Source organism: Triturus cristatus, chromosome 10, assembly GCF_964204655.1.
Source record: "Triturus cristatus chromosome 10, aTriCri1.1, whole genome shotgun sequence".
NCBI lineage: Eukaryota > Metazoa > Chordata > Amphibia > Caudata > Salamandridae > Triturus > Triturus cristatus.
In genome coordinates this window covers 1,154,948,457-1,154,970,045 of record NC_140593.1, presented here as the reverse complement: position 1 = coordinate 1,154,970,045, position 21,589 = coordinate 1,154,948,457, and the positions used below count along the sequence as shown (strand labels likewise).

Genomic DNA, 21,589 nt, shown 5'->3' with positions numbered 1-21,589 from the left:
ATTTTCTTCCATAGGAAACCATTGACTGTTTTTCTGTGAAATTTCTTCTAAGTGTCAATTTCTGCAAACTTTAAATATTCTTTAAAAATCGTATAACTTCTGAAAACGTAATTGCTTACCTGTTTTGGATAAAGATCCCAGTACTGAGTCTAGGTATCCAGTACTGGATTACAAAAGCAATGAGAACATACTATACCTGCAACTTGAATTTTCTTCCAAAGGGAATCATTGACTGTTTTCTATGAAATATTTTCTAAGCGTCAACTTTTAAAATAGCAAAATATTGTCTAAAAATCATCACAGTAATTAAGTCGACTTTTATCACTTGATTCTAAGTACTGACCCAGGACTGAATCTAGGATCCAGTCCTGGAATTCCAAAAGTAATCCTAAAAGTAATCTGTTGCAAATAACTTGAAACTTCCATTGAACTCAATGCATTATTGTGTTTAAAATTGTGTTGCATATTGCAACCACTTGTAACTTTCTACAAAAGTCAATTGCATATTGCAAAAGTATTTATATAAAGCATCTCATTCTGAGAAAGTATATTTTAATACCTATTGTTGGTTCTAAAATAAAACAAGCATATATTTTTTATATATAAACCATTTGCCTAGAGTTCAGTTATTGAGTGTGTGAGACCATTTGCTGGCTGAGTGTGTGCAACAAATGCTTTACACTGTCCTCTGATACTGACTTACTGCTTGACCAAGCTACCACTTTAGAGAGTAAGGTTATATCTAACTTTAGCCTCTGCCAAACCTCTGGGGACTGTGGACTCTGTACACCCTGTACCTATTTGGGAACAGTATATACAGAGCCACTTTCTCACAGCCTGTGATTGCACTGATGGCATGCAGTACGGTCACGACTGGCTTTGGATGAGAGGGGGGGCTGGGCTTTGAGCAATTTACTGGCAGTGAAAGGGTCAGTGCAAAAGTTTGGGTCTGCGCTTTCATTTCCCCGGAACATAAGAACAACATGTTGGAGTGGAGCTCGTAGTTGCAGCTCCGTGTGGTACACCCACAACATTGCCAGGTAAAAGGCATTTTACTTTCTCCTCGAGGCTCTTTCATTCACTTCGAGCACTGCAGCTCAAGAACTCTTACAGCACTGACATGCAAGAGGCTGGTTTATATGCTTCTAGGCCACTGCCATCTCGGTCTTTTATTCTTTGTTCCACCCTTGGGACTCATACGGCGCCAAGATGCCTTTTCACCCTAGTCTCCTAGGCCTACATTTAAGTGCCTTGCTTTCCCTTCTCATGCAGCTCGTGCCCCTCCCTCCCTTCATGCTTTGCCTTCCCCGTGCACCCTATGTCTCACCCTATGTCTGCCCTTCCTAACCCCTCTGAGACAGCCAGGCCGCTCCGCTTGGCTTCTCACCTCTTATCTTATTGAGGGCTTTCATAAAAGCTTCTTCCTTTACCCATGTAACTTTTGCTTTCATATAGGCCTCTGGCCCAACCCCATTTCTGTCCTTTTACTTGGCCCCTCATGCCTCAGGTTTATTTGGTGGGCACAGTGCTGTTTGCCAGCTTGTTCTTCCAGGTGCTCTGCATTGGTCTCTTCACCAGCACCAGGAATGAGAAGAGGGGAAATGAAAACAGAAGGGACACCCCAGTCTGCTTTTGTAGACAGGTTTGTAATGGTATGCCTGGCACAAGTTCTAGAGAAAATCGTAAGTGGACTAATTAGCATAGGCAAAGCACAGAGACAATCACATGAAGTGATGTCACAGCAAGTAATGTTACTATCTTGTGCGATGCATTAAAAATTTAGCATTTTGCACACAAAAAATGTTTATATTGTTAGGCTTTGTCAGCACTCCAGAATTGGTCCCCTAATTGTATAATTGCTTTACATAAACAACAAATATAATTATGCAGTGAAATGCTGAACTAGGTTTTATATTTGTTATACTTCTTGTAAATCATGTGTTTTCCTAAACACAAAGGGGTACGTAGTGACATTTTTAAAGACCCTTCTTAGCTACAGTCAAAAAAGGCAGTTTTTAGTGAGTACATAAAAGGTGTTTCATGTATATCTTGTAAAGAGCAAATTGTTAGGTGCTCTGTTTCGATTATGCTGTAATTCATAACAACATAAAACTGCAAAACACCACACTCCCAACAATGTTAAGAAATTAATGTCAGTGGTGGACAGTTTACCCCCATCATGGGCTCCACTGGAGGAGGGGGGGGAAGATGTCTAGAGACACACAAAAATTGTGAGCCACATTGCAAGTAAACACAAAGGCATACAAACAGTAACGAAAATGCTAGGTAACTGCATGGGTGTTCATACCTGATCTTCCTTCTGCCTTGGGCAAAACACGACAGTGTCCCCTATGAGTAGTGAGGGGACTCAGTCCACCCTTTTCCACCCCAACTTGATGTGTGTACGAAAAACATTCAATATAAATCTTAATTTCAATTACCTGATGTTACCAAAGCCTTTTCTTTGAACTGTGGGAATTTATATGCTTTTCTGTGAACTACCAGGCATCACTTTAAGGAAATATGGGATGCTAAATGGAGGGTGACCTCTTCATGTGCCAGGGCACAAGACTATATCTGCAATAGGATAGGTGACTTGGGGCCGACAAAGGGGCTACAGCAGGTAAGCTCAGTTCTCATCGAATAAGTATGTACCGTCGAACTCACCCACAAAACAACCATGAGTTTCCCAATATGCTGCACCTTCATCTAATTTACAGCAATAATTAAGCCTTGAAAACTCTTCATCACCACTGCAAACACTATTAAAGTTTTGGTTAAACCCAGTGCCTCTGCGCTGTTTAACAATATACACTTGTCTTATGTAGCATTTAGTAACGGGTTAACCTTTATCCAAGTACCACCAATTTTAGTAGATTAAGAAACGGAGAACCAAGTAAACAAAACACTTGCCCAGGATTACACAATGAGGTTAACTGAAAGTGAGTCAAGGTTGAAGGTTCAGTGGCCTCGTTTGGCTGATTATATTTGAGCCACATTTCCTCAAGAGCTAGGTGAATAGTGTGCTGGTACTAGGCAAAATATGGAATGGTTACCCACAATGTGCTGGCAGAGAGGACTAGGTAGAGGAGCTAATATGGGTAGACGTGCATGTGTGTGTATACAAATAGGCACCTTAACAATTGACCCACGAAAGCGAAAATAAACTGGTCTAAAGAAATCCCCCTCCTACTGTTTGGGATGGATAGATTGAGGAGGCTTCCCGCTCCTTGATTTCAATAAGATGTATTGTTTTAAGGGTCCAAATCTTTGCAGAGGCCCATGAGTCGGTCCTTTGTGTTATATTTGTTTTCTCTTCCTGGTGCTTTGGATTCTCTACAATAGCTACACCTTGCAATTGGGTTGAACGTTACATCAAAGCACATTGCTGATACTTTTACCACTAGGCAGTCAGGAAGACAGTTTTTTTTCTGCTGGAAAGAAATCACATGCAGAGCAAGTGAATACATGGAGAAGGTACCGCTGGAAGGTACTAAAGCTGTGAACAGCTAACAGTGCACACTTTTCAGGAGAGACAGTAAAACAATGGAAAGTGTACTGATGCTATGTTCTTTATGGAAGAAATCACAAAGGTACCCACTGTAGAAACTCTCCTTCTTAAGACAGTAAACATCTCAAGCCACCGCTAAAACCCTTACCTCCGTTTTTGCTAACCTACTGTGAAATTTTAGGTACCATTTATGTAAAGCATCATTTATTAAAATGTGTGGATGCATGCTAATTTTTCCAAACAATATTCATAATGGAAAATCGGTGTAACCAGTTTCAACAAGATTATGGGAAAAATGAAAATAAGCAAACACTGGCAACGCCAGTAGGTCTGACTTTGGTGGTCAACCTTTTGGTTTTGTCAATGCGTGTCTTGTTTTGACATGGTTTATGTAAAACTTTATTGTTGCTGGAGCTGCTGGGCCCTAACCATTACAACAACTATTGGAAAATAGTTTTTGGTCTCAAATCACACATTGCCCTAGTATTTCCTAGCACTGAACAAAACTACTATGTGTTCTGATACCCTGCTTGTAAAAGAGCAGAATGCTGACTCTCACGGTGAAGCCAGTTGATAGAATTTTCATAAAAACAAAAGGTCCTGCTTTATTATTAAAAAAGAAAGTCACGAAAGTTCACCCATGGAATATTTTCTTGCATTGGTGCAGATTCACAGCTTTCATGTATTCACATGAAGGCCAGGAAATCGTACTCCTAGAAAATATTTGTGAACTGCACTTTAGCACCACCAAATATGATTGCATAGTTTTGCTCCTGCGAAAATCTGTTGAGCATTTACAAGTTCACTTTTCCTCCAACCACATCTTTCCCAGCCCAGGAAGACATTTTTCTTCTGCCATTGTCAGTAGTACATTTCTAACCTTTGTCAGTGTCTGAAAAGATTAGAGAGGAGCTGGTGAAAACCACTTAAACGTGCAAGTTAGTAGGTTTGCACAGACTCTAAAAGGCATTCCAACCTTGGAGCCATTGCTTACCACTACCTTTAGCCCCAGTATGTAGATCTGCAGAAAGGTGGCAAAGAAAGGAAATTGCTAGTATTCAAACTCTTATGTATTATGAACCCTGGTATAATCACAGCGGCTATTATCAGAGCTCTTATAAAATGAGATTGCGGGCAAGTGGATTTTGTTACAGGGCAAGTAGATTTATGAAGCTACCTGTCCCATGGACAAGTAGATATTTTATTAAATTACACACCCCTGTTTGCCACTTCGGTATCTTTTCATTTTTTCTAGGGATTGGTCGACTACAGGACCAAACAGGTGTTCTTTGTCAAAAGGGGTGTTTAAAAACGGTTGCTGTAACTCAAGTTTAAAACCTGAAATCCTAAGCCAAGCAGGCCTTCTAAGGAGAATGCTGGTATTTATCTCCCTAGCAGGGGTGTCAGCAGCATCTCGGGCACATCTAATAGAAGAGTTAGAAATAAGTTTGCCCTCTTGAACTAACTCTTTTGCCTTGTTTATGTCTTCTTCTGGGAGATATTGGCGCAGTTGCTCCATCTCATCCCAGTGTGCTCTGTTGTACCTAGCTAACAGACTTTGTGTATTTGCGATCTGCCAGTGATTAGCAGCTTGAGCAGCTACACGTTTGCCTGCAGCATCTATGAGCCTAGATTCTTTATCTGGGGGGGGGGAGGAGCATCACCAGAAGTTTGTGAATTATTTGTTTTGCGAGCATTGGATCCTACAAGGCAGTTAAGAGGCAGCTGACCTTTAATAAAGGTAGGATCCGATGGCGAAGGTTTGTATTTTTTATTGACTCTAAAGTCAAAATGCGTGCTCGCACTGGGTATTTGAAAAGGTCATTCGCATGCCTCATAATGTCCTTCAGCATAAGGCGTGCCTGACTTGACCTATGTGTGGCCCCAAGTGTCTCAAATAAAAAGTAATCTAACAACTCTTTATGCAACTCCACTCCATGGTACTCTGCTGTCCTAGCAATGAGTTCCTGGTAAGCCACATTATCATCAGGTGGGGAGGGCTTAGCAGAGTAAAGGTACGGGTCATTGTCTAATGGCTGGTTAATGGTGTAATCCTTCCATGGGTCTACAGGCAAATGAATAACTTCCTCATCAATATCTCCCTCTTCAGGCTGTGAAAGTGGAGATCCCGGAGGTGAAATGTGTAAAGGATCTAAATGTGGAGAAGAGGGTGGAAATGAAGAAGAGAGTAGAAATGGAGGGGATGGTGGAGCAGGATAAACAGGGCTGGGACCCACGTCTTTCTTCTTTTTTAAAGGAATCTGATAGCGAGAGTCCTCAGAAGGAAGCTTGCGTTTAACTGGAGATTTAGCATGAGTATGTACTGTATCAGCTAGATATAAATTTTCTTTGGTTTGGCATCCAGTTTGAGATGAACAATGTCCAAGTTAGAGTCAGAAGGTTCAAAGCTGCGTTCTTGATTTCATCACCAAAGGTTTCGATGCCGGGATGGATTTGCTTTTAGGAGCGGCAGATTTCAACTCCGAAACATGCTTTCCTTTCGGCGGGGAGGTTTTGAGCTCCGAACCAGATTTGAACTGGAAGGTTTTGGATACGAAGAGGATTTCAGTCGACTCGGTCCCGAACCGACACGCTTGACTAACTGTTTCAGTGCCGAAAGGCGGGAGTCAGAAACGTCGTCTCGGTGCCGACCTTGGCCCGAAGGCAGAGGTGGTGCCAAAGCCTTAGGAGTTTTGGTTATGAGCTTATGGGGCAAGGGGTCATTGGTACTCATGGCACCCTGTCCCGGAGGCACGTATTCAGACTCCACATCTATCTCGAGTTCCAAATCATACTCTGGAACTGAAATGGCCTCTTTTCTGCCACTGATGCTCCGACGTCTTCATGCTTAGATTCTTCACCGAAGATATCCGGAGTGTGTTGAATAGTCGGACGATGCATTTCACGACATCAAGCCAGTCGATCCCGAAGAGTCTTTTTGGACCGAAACTATTTACAAGCATCACAGTTGTCTTTGTGCTCCGGAGACAGGCACAAGTTACACACTTTATGGGAGTCGGTGTAATGGTACTTGGCGTGGCACAGAGGGCAGAATTTAAACGGAGTCCGTTCCATCCACAGAAGACCGGACCTAAGCGGTCAGGCCTGAAGCCCGCCCATGACATTTTTTTATCAGAAATGAAGGATTCATTGACCGAAGTAATACGCAGAGAAGTAGGAAATGCGTACGAAACAATACCGTTGAGGGTAGAGTGGATTGCACACCGAGGGGAACCCGAAGAACGGTTTTGGACCGGAATCCAGCATTACACGTCTGAACTAGATGGCGGAAAAAAACAATCTAACAATGTAGTTGATGCTCATGCGCACTATCACCGAAAGGAGGACTCGCCTTACCTTGTGACTGGAAAGACTTCTTCAAAGAAAAACAACTTGCAAACATCCGGCCACAACACTAGATGGCAGGAGTATGCATAGCATGTGTATCTACAGCACACATGCCTCAAACTTAAATCTTCTTTTGACCATAGGATGAACAGGAATTAAACAGATATCTGCTCTCCTTGAGCCATGGTGACAGCTGAGGATAGATGAGAGGTCTCTGGCCAAATAAGGGAAATTCTCCCTAAAACAACTTACACTACTCTGAAAGCTGAAGGCAGAGCTGGGTCAGTCCTGGTTTAGACCAGAACAAGTGTAAGGATAAGGTAATTGAGTGATTAGCGCAGAGCTCTGCCTGGAGACTATCACACCCTGCCATATAAATCTGTGCTTTTAGGGGAAGTTTGAGAGATAGCACTTTCACGTCACTCACTGAAGTTTGGGTTGCTTAAAATGAGGTGAATGTGCTATTAAACAAACAAGGTTGTTGAGGCCTGTAGCCATTTTAACACCGTTTACTGCTATTTAATATTTACAGGGTTTTACATCCTGATGAAAGGGAATGATTCAAGCATGTGAATGTACAAAAGGTTAATTGGTGGAGCACTCACTGTTGTTGGACCCTGCAGCAGACCAATAAATGATCTTCGGTAAGTCTCTCCCTTTCTCCAAACCTACAGATCACAGGGTCTCCAGCATCAGTTTATCTCATCATAAACCTAACAGACAAAGAGCTTGGAGCCACAAAACTGAGTCAAGAATCTTTTTTGCGCAAAATATTTTAATACTGTGAGGGTTTGGTGTTTGTCTAACAAACAGGCAGAAGTCAAGGGCCCGTTGATGTGTAGTGGCTGTCCCTTACTGCACAATTATATTCTTAATTTATAAGAAATCTACTATATTGTGGAGATGTTCCTCACGACCTAACAAAGCAAAGTACTCATGTGAAAAGGCACGTATTTTGTTATCTTTTTGCTGTGTCCAGTCATCTACTTTTTCCTAGTTAAAGCTGAACTGACGTGGAGCCAAAGCTAGTTCTGGATGCCGAGACAATCAGAGGATCCCTTTAAGAATAAAGGTGCTTCATACTGCTCTCTTGTATTTTCTTTCATGAACAAACAGAAAATGAATGGAAACCATAAAAAGTGGAGGATTTTGAAGCCCTATGAACTACTGGATTTGAATTTGGTTTTAGCTGCTGTAGGAAAGTGCCCCTTTTTGACATGGTCACCCCCATTTTTTGCCTGTTATTTGATGCAACTTTGACTGAAGTCCACTGGGTTCCTGCTAACCAGGACCCCAGTGCTCGTTCCCAAAAACAAGGTAATGTGCAATTGTTACACAACTGACAAGCCCTTTAGCACCCCATGTAAATGGTACTTCTGAAACCTAGGGCATGGGTACTAAAGAGGGTCCCTTAGGGCTGCAGCATGTATTGTGACACACTAAGGGACCCACCACCGAAGTCATGCAGACTGCCACTGCAAGCTGCATGAAATGGTGCAGACAAAAGTGAAAACACAACATCGCATACACCCTGTGTGCCATACTCACTGCATGCAATACTTGTAAGTCACCCCTACGGCAGGCCTTACAGCAGGGTGCATTATATGTATCAATACAAGGGGGGGGGGGGGGTGGAAACCAGGAGCCAGTTGTGGTCCAGTGCCCGTGCTTACGTAATGTATAATCAAAAAGGGGCACACTGTTCCAGCAGAGGAGTGCAGAATGTCACCCACTCGCTAAGAGGAAGAGAAGTAGAGAAGAGAAAAGGCGGAGAAGTGTAGAGTCTCCTAGGTATTAGGACCCACTTGTGAGAGGGGAGAACAAGTCTTGCCTCTTGTTGCCCTCACACACCCCGACGGATGTCATGCTTCATCATAGGGCGTTTGCTCCTCGTCGGGCTGGCGCTGCAATGCCCTACGGGTCCCCGAAGGGTCGCTTTAGCAGAGATCTTTTAGAGAACAGCTGTGCGGGTGTGGGCGTCCTACATTCTGTCAAGGGTACTAGCCACATTAAACTATTTTTGGGAACCATTAGGCAGGTTTAACTCTCGTTGCACGCACTACCCCACCCTCCAAAAGGACCCACACCACACACCCACATGCATCAAACGGCTGTTCTCTAAAAGATCTCCGATAAAGCGACCCTTCAGGGGACCTGTAGGGCATTGCAGTGCCGGCCCGACGAGGATCAAATGCCCTATGATGTAGCATGACATCCTTCGGGGTGTGTGAGGGCAATAAGAGGCAAGACTTGGTCTCCCCTCTCACAAGCGGGTCCTAATGCCTAGGAGACTCTACACTTCTCCGCCTTTACTCTTGTCTATTTATCTTCCTCTTAGCAAGTGGGTGACATCCTGCACCCCTCTGCTGAACCAAATCTCTGATGCCACTGATGTGAAATGGTGAGAGAAATAGTGCCTTGATGTCGAATCACAGTAACTATGGTACAGACGTTGGTATGATCTATCTATCTTGGCGGTAATCCAGGCCTGGGCCCCAGTCGCCCACACGGAATGAATCTGGACTCCTTGCCCTTTCTACTAAAGATGATTGTGAAGGTATATTTTTTCCTGACATCAGGTAAGCTCTTGCAGCTTAGCTCAAAGGCACATTGTTTCCCTGTTCCCCCAAAGTCTGCGTTGCCAGATATCAGGCTTCTCAATGGGTGGTGAACTGAGATGCAAAAAAACAGGCACTAGATGTCTTTCTATTGTTCTTTCCGTCACAAAAAACTGGCAGAAAAAGCTAAACAGCAGCAGATGGGATAAAAAAAAAAAAAAGAATATTCAAAGAAAGAGAGTGCCTACCTTTGAAAAGGGATTAAACTTCACAAGGACTAAAACCAAAAACAGCTTGATGCCATGTGGCCTTTTAGGGTTGTGTGGGTCTTATATGTTTAGTTATAGATAGATCACTTATGATCAATAAAAAGGCAAACGTTTCTTCTGATCCTGCCTTGACTGACTTCATTGTACATGACAGGACAGAGCAGCTTCTAGAATTCTTCAACTTAGTTTTTCTCAAATGTTCAAGCTTATAGCTTAGGAGCACTATTCCCTACTTTTCTTTTAAAAAGCTTTCCTGAAGTGGCATTTTGGTTGAAATTAGTTTTTAATTAGCTTGCCATGAAAAAATAAAATGTTGTCTCATATGCGAATGTTTTTATTACTCAATTATTTTCAAACATGATAATGAAAACGTTTAAAAATGTGTACCAGAAAAGAATTTTGCACACGCAGGCAGCTATATTAGGATGTATATGGGAAAGACAACCCCCTTAATGCACAGCCGCAAATTCATATTTCTAAGCTATGTGGAAAGAACAGAACATCTTATGACTAAAGTTAAACAATTTCACTATAGGGGCAGATTTCCTGAGTCGTGACTTGAGCCAGAGACGAATGCGGGATACATAGTGAGTCTTTGTTGAGTTTAACATTTGCGACAGTACATTTGTGCTTGGGGACAACCTGACACTAAGGAACTACCACAATATATACTCCAGCATATGAAAGAGGTACCTAGAACACCTGCCTCTTCAGAGATTTCTCACCCGTCTTTTTGCTTCTTTAGGTTGTGTACTAGATTGGCTCCCTGCAATGCTCCCTTTACACTTCATATCACTCACCCATGTAATTACTTGAAAATAAACTCACCTCAGCCTCCACCTCATCATAATACCTTTTCTTCATCTCAGGATTCCAATCCAGGGCGATATAGGGCTGAGCTGTAGGGAAAAAAACCAAGTGTGTCTCACACTGCTGGCTTTGGGATCTCAGAGATGCCATTGCACACACCTTTGATCTATTTGACCACAAAGCACTTTGTACCAGCACACTGCTTTCATTTTATTGAGAATGTAGAATATTGAATAGAAATACACACAAGTCATACATTTCATATAGTAGCAATCCACAACATATAAAATGAGAAAAAATAAGAAAATAGCCTGGACAAACAATATAGCTCAATAACAATCTACGTATTGTTTGCTATGGAAGCATAACTAAGCAGTGTAGCGATCTAACAAAGAGGAAATCATGAGAATCACAATTACAAAAACACATATTAAATTTAAATCAAAGGTCCCCGTTTTCAATAAAATAGCTTCTGACCACCCAGACCTTTTGCATACGGTTCATAAATTTTATACCATTTATCGATACTATGTGCTCAGGTCTGTTTCAAGTTAAGTATAATCGTAGGCACGGTAAGCAACCTTATCAGACCACAAATTAGAGTGACACTGTTCCCACCTTTGAAAGTGTGCAATTCTTAATGCAAAGTGCATTGCAGCCTTAAGAGTTTTATGGATTCACATGCTGTGAATTATTCCACCATCTAGTGGTTGAGTCCGGAAAAATCTCCTTGAACTTACTCTTTTTAGGTCGAGCATTCGAGACCTCTAGTATATACTTATTATATACTTATATGTGTATGTACACTGTGGGCTCTGGAGATCAGCCCTAGGACTAGTCTGCTTCCGTTTAGGGACTTTTTCCTATTCAACTGCCTCTATTTAGCTGCCTTCATAGAAAACGACCACCAGAGTTCAGTAAAATACCAGAATTGCTTTCTGCTGAGGGACTTTCTTTTTAGGTCAAATATAGAGCAGCGCACATGCGCTGCTCTGGGAAAACGACCTCTTGCAATCACTCGGGACTTTTCACACTCATGCGTGTGTTTTTTTTTAAAAGCATTTTTTCTATTGGGCTTTGCGGGCCTCTTTGTAAAAAGCACGCAATTGGGCAAAGGTGGGTGCATGTCCCACCTTTCCCAGGATATGTATCCGGCCACGGCCTATGGTTTGCAGTTACGAGCAACGGCGCGCAGTGTGCCATCTATTGTGTCAGATTTCACGCGCACGCACGCGCACTACTCGCGGGACGCTGCAGCTGCATTCCTCGCATCACACAGCGTTTTGCCTGTGGGCGCGAGCAGCTGAAGTGCCTCCTTGTTTTCTGTACTTTATTTCCAACCTCTTTGTTCCGCTATTTTATTTTGTTTTCACAAATGTAGCACTGACCCTGCAGCGCCTCTTTCCTTCTCACAGAAGCCCCTTGATCTCCCAGCAGTACGGCCTCCCAGGCAAGCGCCCTTCCCCGGCGCGCGGGCCTCTGATCTCCGAGCAGCGCGGCGCGCAACTAATTAGCCAGCCCTGTGATCTCCTTGCGACTCATCCAAAACAGCTACAGGCTCGGTGCTGCCACGGTCCCCAGCTAACTTGGTCTAGTTCCCTGTTCCGCCCTCCTCCTTTCATACCTCTCCGTTCACCCCATGGCCCTCTCACCCCGTATCTTGCTCTTCGTCTGTTTCTCTTCTCTCCCGTCTCTCTCACTCTCTCTAATTACCTCTCACTCTGTTTGTCTCTCTTACTCTGCCCCGTCTTGTTATTACTCCGTTCTTCCCCTTTCTTTGCTGTCTCCCGAGTTCCCCTTCATTTTCATTATCGCCGAATGTAGCATCATTGGGGTGTTGTGATGTCACACTTAATGGATAAAGGACTTTATCGCATTTTAGTATAATGGTATTGTGTTTGTGTGGCTGCGTCTTCTCTTTTGCTTCTAACCGCCTGCAGATTGACAGAGAGGTGTGTTTACTGTTTTACCTGCTCCCTTGGGTCGCACAGTCACTCAGCTTGCAGGATACCGGTGAAATTCACTCTCCCCTCACTTCCTGCACACCGACAGCCTCGAGCTCACCATGACATGACTAGATGACGTATCAGGACTTCGTGCACCACACCAAACTATTCCCATAAAAGTTATTTTCTACAAACACATACCTTGAAACCAAAGCTGCAGCCGCCTGCAGTCACTCCTGACAGGGCCTCACTGGTTACAATGACGCGTTGTACATGTCCGATATAACATAATAATGACATAACATAGCACCTACTCTGTAGGTCCTAAGACACAATTCAATTTGTGGCGTACCGTACATAAATGACTGTGCAATATCATTATGGAGGTGCTCCAAAAGCAGAGGGCTTGGGCGAGATCAAGCAGCGATTATTCCATTAAGTCCAGACTGCAGGCCCATCTACGCCATCGAGAGCGGAGGGAGGGGCTGCATTAGCACTCAGTATGTGATTCCATGAGGGGACCTTCCAGGTCACTTGTCTGCATTACAGTAATGGCTGCTGAGCCTGGCTGGGTGTATTGGTAGCTCAATAGCTCTGACTAAACACTTATAAGGTCCCAAAGGAGAGACCTATTGGCTATGCCAATGCTGGTTTTATTTTTCTGTTCAACTACCTCTATTTAACTGCCTTGATTGAAAACGACCACCAGAGGTTAGTAAAATACCACCATCACTTTAGCATTCTCTAGAATCCAGTCCATAGAAATTGTCTTTCACGAGCACCCGCAGACAATAATATTTTTTTTAAATCTTGTATTTTCAGTGATATGACCACCGAAGGCCCTGATTTTATAATAAAAACATAGCTTTGGACTATACCATTGCCCGCTGAAAGGCAATATTTCTCTCCATGTGATCCCATACCTGGCGTGTTACGCAGTTTGGTGCTTACTTTCCCTCCATGACAAACAGTAGATGTTTCAGCACCCAGGCTAATGTGCTGCATAGCTAAATATATATAAATAAAGTCCCAAAGGCGAGACCGATTGCATTGCAAATGCTTGTTTTTTTGTGGGCATAGTCAACCATTTGGGTTTAAAGTCATCCTCGTGTTACATCAGACGTATGTCCCGGAAATCCCTCAACGAAGCCGCCATCTTCAGATTCTTTTTTCTTCCTCTGGTTGACAGTATTCTCTTGAGCTGAGTAAGGAAATACACCTCTACTGGTGGAGGTGGGTGGGTTACTTGTGAATCCAGGAAACTCTTCAAGCTGTAAAATTACTCCTACAGGTAAGTATTCATTCCGTTTTGCAGAGTGAATCTTTTCTGGATTCACATCCTGTGCCTTCATTACAGAGCGGTTTCCCTTCAGGTGGGTTGGTTGGGTTCATTAGAATGCATCTGTTACAAAGGTTTCAGTATTCTTTGTCCCACTTCTGCTTCCTTGTTGATCTGAATGTCCATGCAGTAGTTTTTTGTGAAGATATGTATTGATGACCATGTAGCAACGTGCAAAATGTCCTCTAAAGCTACGCTGCCTAAGGTGGTGAGTGTTGCTCCTTTTTTTCTCGCTGAATGCCCCTTTGGCTTTTCTGTCAGTTACTCCCCGTGTCTTGTGGCATTACAGTATTGTTTGTACTATCCACCTTGCAATTGTTTCTTTGGTGACTGGGAGTCTTTTCTTTGCATGTGTGCAAGATACAAAGAACTTTTCTCCTTTCCTGAGGTCATATGGTCTTTCCAAATACATAATTCCATCATCATTAATCTTTATTTCGGCAATATTTCAGCCATAAAAGATGCAAGTAAAATTGTGATTACAATAAAATAATAATAAAACATTAAAACAGTGCATACAGATTCAAAATCCAGTGTAAAAGCCACAGGCGCTAGCCACTATTCGCTATTAAAAAACTCCTTTTAGACCACATGGCAAGCAGAAACTTCGATAGGGCAAACACAATATATCCTGCAGTATCAGATTTAAAAATTCTTAGTGCAGCTAAACATTTCTGAAAGCCCAGGTTTTTACAGATTGGTACAATCCAGAACTTCCGAGCTCTACTATAAGCAGGGCAAAAGAATAAAATATGGCATTCATTCTCCTTTTCAGCTCCACAGCCTGGGCATTGGGTGACCCTAGACGATGACCATTTGCTTGTGAGACACCCTATTGGGAGTGAACCAAACCTCCATTGTATATACAGCTTCCTGGCCGCAACAGGGTGGATAACATTCAAAAATTCTTCAAAGGCAAATACAGATTTAATTTCTAAAAATGATTTTACCATAGTGCCATTCCGAGAGTCGTGCAGCCATGTACTGCTGCAACGTGACCTGTAGCGCTCCGTTAGTGATTTCCCTGAGATCTCCCTACAGGCCTTAGCTGGATTATGCCACAGGGCTGAGAGACCCATTGTCAATAGTTCTTGTTTAACGAAGGTGAGCCATGAAATGTTCGCTGCCTTGCTTGAGCTCAATACTTCTTGCAATTCATTTCTATACTGCGAGAGTTCGGGGGTTATCCATAACCTCCTCCAAAACCTAAGGGGTTTAATAGATAATTCCTCCTGAATGGGGAGTAAACCCAAGTCGAGCCTTAGCGGTAGAAGGGGTGTACTTTGGGGAAGCAGCAGCAGCTGCCGCAGAAATCTATTCTCCACTTTGGAGATTTCAGGCCTGGAAGCATGCCCCCAAAGTTCCCCCCCATACAATGCCGCTGCTCTCGCCCTAGCTTTGTATATTTCAAGCACAGGACTTCTAGGCCTATATGTTGAGGCATTTGTCATCTTAAGAATACCCCCCACAATTTGGGACAATTTAAGTTGGGACTTGGCATGATGAGGGCCCCATGAGAGGTTTTCGCTTAGCATGACGCCTAGGTATTGGAATGTCTGAACCCTCTCCAATCTGACCGATTCCAATATTGGTGCTGGTCGAGTGTGTGAAGTGGGATTAAATATCATAAATTTAGTCTTGTCTACGTTAATCTGTAATCCATGGGCACAACAAAAATCATTAAAACCATTCAATATACGTTGTATCCCCATAGGGGACTTGGAGAGTAGGAGAGTATCATCGGCAAACATTATTGCCGAAACTTTCCTGCCTGCCAATCTAGGTGCATCATTATTTGGCACTGCATCCAAGTGTGAGATCATTCCATTCACATACAAGCAAAACAGGGTTGGGGCCAGGACGCACCCTTGCCTGACCCCCCTATTTACCAGAAACCTAGCAGACAGTGTTCCTCCTCTCGCACACCTAACCTGTGCAAAATTCTGAGTGTGCAGCCTCACTAAAACCCCCAGCAGTGCTTGCGGAACTCCCAAGTCCCGAAGCACAGCCCAAAGTTTCCCCCTGGGAACAGTATCAAAGGCGGATCGGAGGTCTACAAACACCATGTAGAGGCTGCCACCCTCTATTAGTACCGTCTTCCAGTACAGCATAACTAAACGGAAGATCTGGTCCATGGTGGATGTATTCCTCCTGAAGCAGGCCTGATATGGGGAGAGGATTTCATTCTCATTGATCCACTCCTGCAGACGATCTAAAATAAGTCGTGAGAAGATTTTTTGGGGGACATCAATGAGGCTGATGGGCCTGTAATTGACTGGGAGCAGAGGGGAGCCCTTTTTATAAATTGGTATAATCTTTGCTCCCAGCCAAGTACCCGGCACCTCCATACCACGCAAAATAGAGTTAAATAAAGCACAAAAATATGGCGCACAAATCTTCAGTTGGTCTTTAAACAAGTCCCCAGGGAGTTTATCTATACCTGGTGCTTTGCCCATCGCCAATTTCCCTAAGGCAATGAAAACATCCTCGGGGGTAAATTCCAATGCCTCCACATCTCCAGGTTTAGGTGTATGCAATGGCATAAAATCTAGGTCAGTAGTCGCTGCATATAGGTTTTTAAAATGTAGTTCCCACACCCCCGCATCTACATTAGCTTCAATCACATTGCGGGGTTCATCGGACCCTGTGTTCACGATGGCCCAGAATCTCCGTGCTTCCTTATTATCAAGCGCGGAGGCTAGATTCTGCCATCTCTCCCAGTCCCAATCTATCTTGGCCTGTTTCATTGCTTCTTTATACAATGTCCTAAGGGAGCAAATTTTCGTCCTGTCTGTGCCATCTTTTATGGCACTTACCAAATCCGCTTTCATCCTCCTACAGGTGCCGTTGTACCAAGAAGAAGAAGGCACCCTAGTCTTATTTGGCAGAGCAATCTGGTTAAAAAGACCTGCTAGACTGTCCACCAATTCCTGGTGGACCGAAAGCAGGTTCACTGGTGCACCTAGGCTCGGGGCTTGTGCCCAAATATCGCTTGCCTTTATAAAAAGGGGAAGAATTACTCTATATAAGCTGGAGAGTGCATCCGTCTTCTCAAGCAAATTCCTCCACTTAACCCGCCGCCTATTATTAGTGATGACGAGGCCGGGATCCTTGGTCATTTCATTATAGCTTTTTAAAATAAAGGGAGATTCCATCTTCAACATCAGGGCGTTGTGGTCACTATCTATTCTATTCAGTACCTCCAGGTCCACTATCTTTGCCCACAATCGAGTCTCTACCATAACATAGTCCAAATGGGATTCGTGATCTTTTTTATTATAGGTGCACTTCGATGGAATATCTGAGGGCTTACGACCATTTACCGCCCTAATCGAATTGTGTAGGGTTAAGGTCGTAATCTGCATGGCCAGTGGAGACCATGCCTTGGCATAGGGGGACTTGCAGGGTGGAATTCCCCAGTACTCATCTTCTCCCATCAACGCCCCCTCATTCAGCCCTCGCATAGGCTCAAAGTGGCAATTAAAATCACCAGCGACCACATACTGAATGTCAGGACTTAAGGAATCAAGAAAAACTGATAGTTCCCCAATAGTACTTGACTCCTTGGCCAAGCCGGTCGGGCGGGAGTAGACATTTCCCACCGCAAGTTTATATAATGTGGGCCATGTCATAAGGACACATTGAAAGTCGTCCGAGTTGGTCTGGATCGATTCCGCCTTGCAACCTAGGTGTACACCAACCCACGTTGTCAGACCACCAGAGGGTCGACCTTTACCTCCTCATCGGGCCTTGATGTTAAAAGCCGCAAACCCCAATCTATAGGACTCCTCCCTAGCCCAAGTCTCCTGAAATAGAATGACATCAGTGGTATCAACAAATGTGCTCCATTCTGGACAGGCTAGCTTACTTTTCAAGCCCGCCACGTTCCATGACATTATGATCATGTACTCAGAATGCCCCTGGGTGTGGTGTGGGATATCTAATAGAGGGGTTGGGCACCCCAGCTGGTATATATCACTTCCCAACTGCGTGGCGTCACTACTATTTTCTTGATTAATTGGAGAATAGTGCTCCCTGGAAATGGAACCTTTTTCCTGTACGGGGCAGTTTATACTAATCCCTACAGAGTAAGTGGGGATCCCCCATGTGTAAGGGAGCGGGTTGCTTACCCTTGCTACCACAGTGGACTCAGGAACCACGGGCTCACCCACGTTATTACCCCGGGCTACCTGGTTGTACCAACCCAGTCAATCGACCTGATCCAGGTAGCTGAACCTGTTTAAGCAGGGGGTATGATACCGAGCCAGAGTGTATGTATCATGCCTAAACTTCCCACCTCCTCCCCCTCGCGAATATGGAACAAAGGACCATCCTTCTTCCTGAGGCCTCAGGTATTCACTAGGATAGAAGAACGTGAGGGGGCGAACTCCAATTTTTGTATCAGGGCAAGGTGTATCCCACTTGCAAATATATTCTGCGGTCCTGGGATCCCTGAAGTTGACTATCACACAATCACTAGTTAGAGATTTGGGGGTGCACCCCACCAAACCCACCCTTCTAACCATAATAATCTCACTTCTGACATCAGGGGGCAAAGGCCTATAGTTGCTAAGCCATTTTATTGTTTTATTTTTCAGAGAACTAAAATTCTCTCTACTTGTGGCACTAATTTCCGGTACCCCCGTAAGGACAACCAAATAAGGGCTTGCTTCCGGGGGCAGGTCAATTCTCGGAGTAGTTCTAGGGACCTCTCTGGTACCTCCCTTCCATGCTGCCCTGCCAATAACACTATAATTTTCAGGGGGGGGCGTTCCTACATTGTTATGGACTAGTTGCTGATTGTCACTAAGTCTGGCTCCATGTTGAAAATGTGAAGGATCTTGTGTTTTGGCAGTCGCTACCTGTGATATAACCTGTGGGACAGGGGGTGGCCGGGTCTCTGAGCGTGTCTGTCCCAACCCCCCCAGCCCTACTGTTAGAAATACAATTACAGGAGCACTGGGGGCATGCTTTAGTAGCAATACTGGTTAAAGTGCCCTTTGTTTGTTGTTCAAAGTTAGTGAGATGGGTCGCAATGCTGGCAAGCCTCTCTTCCAAGGGACGAAGGAGGGAGCGCAACAGCGCGTCTAATTTCGATTTTCTGAAATCCCCATCTGCTTGGGGCGCTGTAGCAGGAGGAGCCTGTGCCTGACCTAAGCCCTCCCCTGCAGTTTTTCGGTGCGAGGACTCAGGAAGCGGAACACAGCTTCCCGAACCCTCACCCGTAACCGCTTTAGGAGCTTTATTATTCCGGCGTTTTGGTTGTTTGACTCCCCCAGATTTAACTCTCGATGCACTAATGGTTTGAGGTTTCGTTTTTGGTGTCGTCCCTAAAACTTTACCCTTTTTGTTCCGTAGAATCGGTCCATGCCTATTCACCGGGGGCGTTATATCTCTCGGGGTCACCGGAGAACCCTCACAACTCGAAAGGCCGCTAAGTGAGGAATCATCTATAAATTGGCTAAGGGGCTGGATAGGTACTTTAGATCCGGTACTATTAGGGACACCCTTAGAAGCCTTAGGCGTGCGAGCGTTAGCAAAGAGACCCATCGAGGATCTCCTGGCCAGGGCAAGGTCCTGCGAGACTCTACGTTCCATCAGATCTATGCCCTGGTCAATCACAGAGTTAGCTCTCACTATAAAGGGATCTAGAGTACCAGTGAGTTTGCCATTAGGAGCGAGGTTCCTACCCTCTTTGGTCGCCATGAATAGACTGCCGAAGAGGTAAAACTTACTGAGTAGAAATGGTTGCAAATAATTAATTTCTACAATCAAGTGAGACAAGACTAAATGCACACGAGGCATACACTATCACAAAGAGATATCAAAGATTAGACAGCACATACGTCTTTGTCTGGAATGTCAAGAGGGAGGGCCCGGTCCGGTCTCCTCCGGTCTCAAACGGGCTACAACGGGCTACAACGGGCTACAACGGGCTACAACGGGCTACAACGGGCTACAACGGGCTACAACGGGCTACAACGGGCTACAACGGGCTACAACGGGCTACAACGGGCTACAACGGGCTACAACGGGCTACAACGGGCTACAACGGGCTACAACGGGCTACAACGGGCTACAACGGGCTACAACGGGCTACAACGGGCTACAACGGGCTACAACGGGCTACAACGGGCTACAACGGGCTACAACGGGCTACAACGGGCTACAACGGGCTACAACGGGCTACAACGGGCTACAACGGGCTACAACGGGCCCGCCCTTGGCCCGGGCTTCGCCCGCGCGCGTCCCGCGGTGCGTCCAATGGGCGTGGTTATATACAAAAAGGCAAAAGGCGGTCCCAGGAAGAGGCAGCAGCTGGGCTTCGAAATAAGGCTGCTGGTCCTCGCAGTCCCGGTCAGTAGTTCCTGGTGGCAAGGTCCGTATCAGCAAGGGAGAACAGACTGCAGCGAGCGGCACCTTGAGGGCAAGTACAGCAACGTCCCGGGGCCAGGACAATCACTCAGGGCAGTCTCCACGCAAATGACCAGCATCTTGGGAAGAGAGTCCAAAATGTCATTTACTCTGATGCTGTGACCTCCTCAATTGTCCTCTCAAACAGCACCCCCGGGTCACCAGCCATGTAGCACGCGGAATGCGTCTATCTGTGCTCCCCAGATCAGTCTGGTGCCAGATCAAAGCGTGCCTCGTATCTCCAAAGTATCCGGGGGGGGAGGGCCTAGACGCAGTACTTCACCCTCCGCACCCCCAATCACTGCAGGATGACCCACCTTGAGGCCCAAATAGAAGTGTCCGGGTCGCCTCGCCACCAGGCTGCCCCCAAAGCTTCCCAGCACAGCAGCAGCAAGTGAGGCCAGGCTCAGGCCGGGCGCGCAACGAATTAGAGTTGCCAGGTCAGCGCAGCCACCATAGCAGGCAGGAGCAGGCTCCGAGCATTCAGACACCCCTCGATGCGGGAGCGGCGAAGCAACGCTTCCTCCAGTGTTCTGTCCCCAGGCACGCAAAAACAGCAACTACCCGCAACCACCCGCTGAGGCTCTCAGGGCGCCGCGGCGCCATGCAACATCGCTCACCTCCGCTCCTCGGCAACGCCGCGGCATACACAGCAGTTCCCAGCCAAGAAGCAGGCGGGGCTCTTCGCATGTACGCCGCTGGCTTAACTCACGGGGACAAGGATATCGGCTCCGGACTCTGCTGAATACGCGTCGCGGGGCCTGGTCACCTCGTGGTCAGCATTGGCCTCGCGTGATTCTTGAGGCTGAGTTAGGGCACGGCGCCGCTCCGTCCCTCCTACCGGCCGGATCTTCCCAGCGTGGCAGCAAGTGCAGGAATGACACAAAACAATACATAATTGCCCTTCACATATTAATTCTCCGCTTGGGTTTTAGATTGTTGAAAAAAGGCTGGGAGGTGGATTGCTTGGTTAACATGGAATTTTGATACTTCCTTTGGTATGAATCTGTAGGTATGGCTCTTGGGTGGTGAGCGCTTGTATCTCACTAACTCTCCTTAACCCCTTCCATGCTGCGCAAATTCCGCCGCTGTGCTGACGGTTTCTTGCGCGGGCGTGGTCATGACGGAACGGTTCCGTCATGAGCACAGCTCAACCGTGGCTCATGACGGAACCGTTCCGTCATGAGCACCGAAGGGGTTAATGTGGTGATACCAATGAGAAGGAATATGCTACTTACCAGTATGCATCTGTTCTTGGCATGTAGAGCTGCAGAGTCACACACTGAGGATAAGATCGCCATCTGGTGTTGGGCTCGGATGATTGCAGGTTGTTCTTGTCTTCGGAAGAAGCCTTTGGTCACGAGGTTGGTGACTCCTCCCCTGGACAACAGTGC

General features: G+C 45.3%; 1 protein-coding gene across 1 annotated transcript in view; it reads right to left on the bottom strand.

Annotated features, from left to right (window-relative positions):
* USP11 (ubiquitin specific peptidase 11) overlaps window positions 1–21,589 on the bottom strand; it is a 401,576-nt gene that overhangs the window by 89,108 nt on the left and 290,879 nt on the right. The window contains exon 16 of the mRNA XM_085629511.1: window positions 10,515–10,585. Coding sequence (XP_085485637.1) covers window positions 10,515–10,585 — 71 coding nt within the window. The remainder of the gene's footprint in view (window positions 1–10,514; window positions 10,586–21,589) is intronic.